This window comes from Populus trichocarpa, chromosome 2 (genome assembly GCF_000002775.5).
Source record: "Populus trichocarpa isolate Nisqually-1 chromosome 2, P.trichocarpa_v4.1, whole genome shotgun sequence".
Lineage (NCBI taxonomy): Eukaryota > Viridiplantae > Streptophyta > Magnoliopsida > Malpighiales > Salicaceae > Populus > Populus trichocarpa.
In genome coordinates, this window is record NC_037286.2 from 13,703,916 (window position 1) to 13,712,000 (window position 8,085).

Genomic DNA, 8,085 nt, shown 5'->3' on the forward strand with positions numbered 1-8,085 from the left:
GGTTTAATAACTGTGGTTCCTAGTGGTACTCACAAGTTTGGTGTGTGGTTTTATATTTTATTTTAAAAAGAAAGAGGATAAATTTTGCAGGAATTACCCAAAAAAAGGGTCATAACAACAACAAAGACAAATAATAAAAGACAAAACAGGAAACAAAGATATAATTGTGTTTGATAATGGTACACAAAATAAAATAATTATTGTCTTTGTATCATATTTGGTTAATGGTAAATAAGAAAAAATAAAATATAAAAAATCTATTTTACTCTTAATATGTATTATTGTCAAACTTATATTTTTTTTAAGAAAAATAGATTTTTTTTTTACTTTGGATTAATTTGAGTGTTAAAATTAATAATAGTACAATAACCTTAGTTATAAAATCTGGATTGGTCTGACAAGTTGCCCTGAGACCCGAAAAACTTAGGGCCTTGACTAGTCTAAATTTAAGAAAAAATTAGAGGGAGGATTATCGGCTTGACCCAGTCAAAAACTCGAATTAACCCATGACCCGTTCAAAACCTTAGTCAAAAACTCATTAACTTTCTTTTAAAAAAAAAAAATTTAGTCAAATAACATCGTTTTTATCTCTTTTTCAAAAAGAAAATTAAAGTTGACCTGGATTAATACTCTCGATCTGTGATTAGGAACTTGTTTCATGTCAATTTTAAGGTCTGTATTAAAACTACAATAATAAATTATTTTTATTCTTATATGTTTTAGTTTGACAAATATAGAATTAAGAGTTTTTTACATTAAAATTTTTTAGATAAAAAAAATAAATTTCCTATAGAAACATTTTCCCTAGTACCTTATATTTTGAAAACAACAAAACTTTACGAGGATATTTTTATATTTGTCTTTCCAACAACAGGTATTTGTATTTTTATTTCTATTCTCTACCTTTATGTTATCCGGAAACAATAAACTATCCACATATATTTCTATCCCCGCAAACTTTTTGTTTTTTTCCTTGTACAATAATCAAACTCAAACGCAACCATAGTATCCCTTTATTAATTTCAAGCGAAAACGAGCTGACGATACATCTTGACGGTCTACATGGACATGTCGAAACCCTGCTATTGTCTGTCCTTCAGAATTGCCTTCCTGTAAACGACACCTCGTTGTCGGCTATGCTGATAATTCATAGCCTCGTTTCCATCCACGTGTACCCACCTTCTCTACTCACTGTCCACGTGTCTTGCCCCTTGTCACTCCCCAAATTTACACCTTTGCCACTCAAGGAATCCTAAACACTCCCAAATATTTTGCCCGTTAACAGAAAAATCATTTGCTTCATCATCAATATCTTAATTAATCAGACGTTTAGAAATCCAAGTCTGTTTAAAAAACAAGTAAAACCCTACTTTCGCAGCCTCTCTCCGTCACTCTTCCTATATATTTATTCTTTTTTGGTTTTGTATATGCTGTTTGGTTTTCTATCAACCATGACCACCGTACCAATGTCCCTTGCATACTCTTCTTTAGCCCTCTCCAACCAAGCCATAACAGCAGATCCATGGCCATGCTCCTTAGTTCTGTACTAAGTTTTTATCGGGAAAAGTCAACAAAAGAAGAAAGAACTCTAGGGTTTTTATTCTTCTTCTTTCTTTCTTTCTTTTTTTCCTTTTCTTTTCTAGAGATATAGATATGATTATGGGTGGTGGAGAAAAGAGCCTAAAGAACTTCCACCTCCACCTGCCGAATCTTCATCATCACCATCACAAGAAGCAGGCGAGAGATGTTCCAAAAGGGTGTTTGGCAATCAAGGTGGGCCAGGGAGAGGAGCAGCAGAGATTTGTGGTGCCTGTCATATACTTCAATCACCCACTGTTCATACAGTTATTGAAGGAAGCAGAAGAAGAATATGGTTTTGATCAAAAAGGCACCATCACTATCCCTTGTCATGTGGAGGAGTTTATGTACGTCCAAGGCATGATTGACAAGGAAAAGCCCATCCATCATCACCATGTTGGATGTTTTAGGGTTTGATATTAGTATATCATGAATAGATCGTGGCGGGTTGTGGTGCCAAACAGGCCTAACCCCATGAATTAGGTCCAGTCTTTTTATTCGGATGTCTAGAGTACTTAGGACCTCCTTTTTTAAGGTTTTTTTTTCTTTCTTTCTGGTTCTTGATAGACCTTGATGGTTAGACGAGGAGGAAGTTGATGGTGCTGATAAAGATGATGTGTGTTCATGACGAGGACAAAATGATGTTGCGATTGTATAATTGATTTCGTTTCTTTTCTGTTAGGAACCAAAATGTGCGATCGAAAAAGCAGAAGTAAATGCTTTTCTTTTCTTTTCGTTTCTTTTCCCTTCTTTTCCTTTCTTGAAGATGACCCTTTGAAAATTTTAATGGTGATGGCATCATTTGTACAGCACAGGGAAAGGAGAGAATAGACAGGGCTAACCAATGGTAGGGCCATGCATAGAAGTTTCTTTAAGACTTTAAATTTGCTTGCTTAGTTCAGTAATGATCGCTTACAAACACTGAACATATATTGGATACAATAACAATCATGACGCAGCACTCAACAATGACAGACCGAGAATTCTATTCACGTATCTGCAATGACTTTTCCTGTACTCGGTAAACTTTATTCTATACCATAATTAACGCATAATTACCTTTCTTGATTTTTTTGAATTTATTACCAAAGGATTTTTTCCCTTTTAATTTGATGAAATATACTAATTATAGTGGATTATCCCGTAAAGGAAATGAAACGATAATGTCAAGCAGTTTCAAAATCTTTAGTGGTTTGTTTTACCTGTATACATTGGAAAAGGTAAAAGGATAGAATAATCAGCATGATTTTTTGAATTGAAGGATAGAGTTGATCCATGGAGCCATAACTGCAGCGCAAAAGTACCTTAACCGCTCGGGGGTGCTTTGAATACAGATTGTTCTCAAAATGTTTTTTTGTTTATAAATATATTAAGATAATGTATCTTTTTATTTTTTAAATTCATTTTTAACATTATCAAAATAATTTAAAAATACTAAAAAATTAATTTCCAATAAAGAATATTCAAAACTCTTAAAAAACATGTGGTTGGACCGCGCTGGCAAAAATACCGCGAGTGAATATAAAAAAATAATACGGTAGTTGATGCTGCTGCTTGGAGCCTTGGACCGCATTGAATTGGGTAGGTGAAGAGGGTTATGGAGTCAAGAAATAGCCAGTGGTTTGTGCCCTCCACGTAAGGTAAGTTTTTCGGTTGATGAATATCACAAGTAGTTCCTGTAGGACAGACGCACCTCTGCATGGAAGCCTTGAACAGAAGAGCCAAACAGCACCGATTTCGAACCTTTTACAGTGTAGTATTTATTGAGGGCTGGAGATTATGGTTCGGGAACGACACAGTTTCACTGGCATCTTTGGCTGTACACAAATGCTACAGCTCCAAGACGTTGAAGACTAAAAAAGAGCATTGTGGGGCCCGGTGGTGGGGTTTGACTGTTCTGGATATGCTTAATGTCATTGGTAATTTGGGTATAATAGATAAAGCTTCAATTATTTGCCTAATTAAAAGATTAGTAGGGACAAGGACTTCATCGTATTTTCCCATTTCATGATTTCTGGTCACTGAGATAATGACCTTGCGAAGCAAATAAATATCCCCATGGAATCATTTTATTGGATAATATTTAATTAACTTTTCTATTTCATATTTGACTAGCAAAGATATAAAGCTAACAAATACAAATAAAAAAAAGAGAGCATCATGATGGAAGGAGCTAATGCGTCACATGTAAGTCTTGATTTGGTGTTATTAGACCAATCTATAATATTTTCAAGCCCCATAATTAAATTAGTTTCAGTAATTATAAAGAACTTATTTGTAGAAATAAGCTAATTTGAAAAATAATATAGAATTAAAAAGAAGTCGTCTTCGAAGATCGCAGTTTCATCATTAAAGCTAATCTTAGCTAGCGATGTTTATACACTATAATTAAGTGGATTACAAACCATTTTCAGTTTCTAATTGTCCATTAAAACTATAATCAGAAAATTGCTCTTAAGGAACCAATTAGATTCAATGAAATCCATTCAGCATGTCCTCTTCCGTAACGAAATCTAAAAAAAAAAGTTTTAATTGGACTCGGTTGCACTGTATTTTTGTGGACCTTCTAGATGCGTGTAAAATCAAAGTCAAACATGGTTAAAAATCATAATTTAAAAAAAAAAAAAACAAAGAGAAAGGAAAAGAAGAAGAAGAAGAAGAAGCATTGAAACTAAGAAAATATAAATTCTAATGGCCATATCATATTAATTAAAGTTGAAAAGCCTCTTTTGGTGATAAGCATGTGTCTGTATGGCAATAGTGGTCAAGTGATGATAAAGATGATGAATACTGGAAAAAGAAAAAGAAATTAGTAAGTTAAAAAAAAAACATAATTATTTGTAATGTTTACCTCTGTTGATGTTTGACAATGTCAACTCGGTCATCTAGTTCATGTGTTTTGAGTCTTTTATAATAAAATAAAAGGTCATTTGTAATTCTTGCCATCTCAATTTTCAATGTCAAGATTGTTCATTAGGGAAATCATTGCATTTTTCATTAGGACCTACGAGTCACAAAAATTCTACTCATTTTAAGTTGATTTTTAGTGATGTTTAGGGACTTACCCTTATTTTATCTTTTAATGGTTTTTATATTTTGTCATTTTTGTTGATGCGCATATAAATGTTCTTTGGTTTTATCTTATTGTTGTCAAATCTAATATATTTAATGTGTTTCAGTAGTTTCAAGTTCAGTTGAGCGATAATTTTCTCGCAAAATTAAATCTGTTCAAACTAATTGTGGTGGTAAATATCACAAATTAAATTCTTTTTTTAAAAAACATTGGTATTCACCATTGCTTAATCTGTCCACATACTCATGAATAAAATGGCACTGTTGAGCGCGTCATCGATATATTGTTGAAATTAGTCTTATTCTTCTTGGTCAATATAAGACACCTCTTAAATTTTGGATTTATGCTTTTGAAACCTCTGTATATCTCATCAATCGTATACCAACACCTATCTTGCATAATTAATCACCATTTGAATGTTTATTTACTCAACCACTTGATTATATCTTTTTGCATACTTTCAGGTGTCTCTATTTTTCTTTATTATGTCCTTATAATACTCATAAATAAGACTATCATTCTACTTCATGTGTATTTTTAGGCTATATAGTTCATCTAACTTAAGCTATCGTTGTCTTAACTTGTCATCTCATTGTATTTACATCTCTCGTCATGTTTGTTTTCACGAACATCATTTTCCATTTATTGAGTCTAATCGAGTTCTCCATACTAGTTCCTCTATGTCTACACCTACACTCACTATAAACCTTTCTTCCCTTGCTACCTTCCCGATCCCAAAAACCTTAGCCCCTCGGTCCTCCCTCACCTCCCCATCAGTTTCATTATCTCCACCTACATCCTTGTCTCTTGATCATTCTTAAGGTTCAGGTTCTATCGTACCAACATCGTCTCCATCTGACTCACCTAATTTTACTGCATCTCTAACTTCACTTTTAGGTGCTTCTTCTCCTTCCAGTACCTTTGCTCAATCCACGTCTTGTTTAGACCTCGTTGTTGATTTCTCTAGCTACTCTCTTCCATAACAATTCATGTCAGTCTCGTCTGATGCCCCTTTAGCACCTTGAAAGCACCATATGGTTTTACATCCATGGCAGAACAGGTCTGTTAATTTAAGTTTGGTTTCTAACACTTTGTTGTCTTCAACATCATGGATAACTTCTTCACCTGATCTTGAACCACTTATTTGTAAGGAAGCTAATTGGTTTGTGTGCTGGCATAATGCAATAAAATCTGAAATTGCTGCTTTAAATGAAAATGGTATTTTTTTCATTGGTTCCTTTTGATCCTACTATGAATGTGGTTGGCTTTCAGTGGATGTATAAAATAAAACGATGAGTTGATGGTGATATTGACCGCTATAAAGCTCACTTGGTTACGAGAAAGTTCACTCAGTAGGAAGGGATTGATTACTCAGAAACTTTTAGCTTTGTGGTTAAATTGATTACTATTTGGTTAGTACTCATTATTATCATATCTAAAGGCTGGCAGATTCGGAAACTTGATGTTAAAATGCATTTCTCAACCGATCACTTAGGGAGGTTGTTTATATGAAGTAGCCCATGAGGTTTTTGGTTCTTACTTTGCCTACTCATGTCTGTCGTTTCCACAAGTCTCTTTATGACTTGAAACAAGCCCTACATGCTTGGTACACATGGTTGAGCAACTTTCTTCTTTCTATTGGTTTTCGATCTTCTAATGTTGATACCTACTTATATTTTTTATATGTGGGATGTGATATGTGTTATCTTATTGTATATGTTGATGACATTTTACTTACTGGAATTAACTCTACTTTGGTTTAACGTCTCATTACTTCGTTGAGTTTAGAGTTTAAACTTCGTGATTTGGGTGTTGCTCATTGCTTTTTAGGAATTAAAGTCGCTCCTACTAGTATAGGTCTCATGCTTGGTCAACACAAATATGTTATTGATATCCTTTGTTGAGTTGGTATGTCACCGCGCATACCTGTTGATACTTCAGTTTTTGCTTCTAAGCTTGGATTGCAGTCTGATGAGTTTTTTTCGGATCCCACTCAATTTTGCTAAATTATTAGTACTCTTTAATATCTCACATTTACTAAGCCGAATATATGTTATGATGTGAACAAGGTCTGTCCATTTATGCATGCTCCTATTGAGAGCTATTGGGCTGCTGTTAAAAGCATATTGTGACATCTTAAAGGTATAATTTCTTTTGGCTTGCACCTTACCTGTCGTTCTTCATTAGCACTTTATGGTTTTACTGATGCTAATTAGGCTGGTAGTATTGGTGATTATAAGTCTATCGGGGCTTACCTTTTATTTTCTGCACCACTTTTGTTTTATGAAAATCGAGCAAGTAACGAATTATTGCTCGCTCCTCTACTGAAGCTAGGTATAAAGCTTTAGCTGATGGCACTGCTGAAGTTCTTTGGCTTCACTATCTCTTGTCAGACTTATGTTTCTCTTCTAATTTTATCACTATTATTTGATGTGACAACTTGGATGCTACTTATTTATCACCTAATCTGATTTTTCATACCCATACAAAGCATGTTGAAGTTGATTATCATTTTTTTTGTAATAGAGTAGCGAAAAAAGAGGTTCATATTCACTTCATATCCTTCAATGACCAATTAGTTTATGTTCATATAAGTTGCTGCCCCACTCTACCTTTATTCATCTACGATCCAAGCTTTGTGTAAATACTTCACCTTCAGTTTGAGAGGATGTATTATAGAATGTGTTGTATTATAGAAAATAATATATTTATGTTTTATAGAGTTATTTCGTGTAATATAATGTACCTTATCTTTTATATATTATCTTAATCATATACACACACAGAAGATGGCTGCTATACTAGGCGAAACCTCCTATTTACACAAAACTCTGTTATATTATTTTCTTTAATTTGTTTTGATGAAATAATTGCAAATATCCCATTGAGTTCGTTTCGATGAAATAATTGCAAATATTCCATTGAAACCCAGTTAATTTATCCCAACTTGTGTGTCCCGTCATGCAAAAGTAAATGATATATGGTTAGTGGAATCAAATCAAATCAATAATTATATATTGGTGGAACCGATGCTATTCTTTTTGTCTAATGTGTCCACAGTTTAATACTTGCAGATTAACCTCAAGTGCTCGTAACTCCTATAGTTTATCCAATAAAAGAAAAAGGATGCAATATAACTCCAAGTTCATGTGTATTTTTGCCTTTCAAAACCTGTATATGATTCGATTTCTTGAAGCTAAGAATATAGACATATATACAGGACACTTTACTTACAAGAAATTAACTACCCATGATTTACCTTTAATCCAGTATCTAGAGACGAGATGAAACTTTCAATATATTTGCCTTGTAAAATAACATTAATCAATATCAAATTCTTTGTTTGTTCTAATGATATTAAAAACACGTTTCTATATATAATGTAAATTAAGAGAAATTATATCGTTAATGTACATTTAAAAAAATTATAAAAT

At 33.2% G+C, this 8,085-nt stretch overlaps 1 protein-coding gene across 1 annotated transcript; it reads left to right on the forward strand.

The window, feature by feature from the left end:
• Positions 1-1,505: 1,505 nt before the first annotated feature.
• Positions 1,506-2,135, forward strand: LOC7497282 (auxin-responsive protein SAUR32). Its single transcript, XM_002301393.4, has one exon. The coding sequence runs from the start codon at positions 1,654-1,656 to the stop codon at positions 1,993-1,995; it is 342 nt and encodes a 113-aa protein (XP_002301429.3). The 5' UTR covers positions 1,506-1,653; the 3' UTR covers positions 1,996-2,135.
• The last annotated feature ends 5,950 nt before the right edge of the window (positions 2,136-8,085 follow it).

Excerpts from the sequence above, each read along its gene's own strand:
- LOC7497282 (XM_002301393.4), top strand. The coding sequence starts at position 1,654 with ATGATTATGGGTGGTGGAGAAAAGAGCCTAAAGAACTTCCACCTCCAC.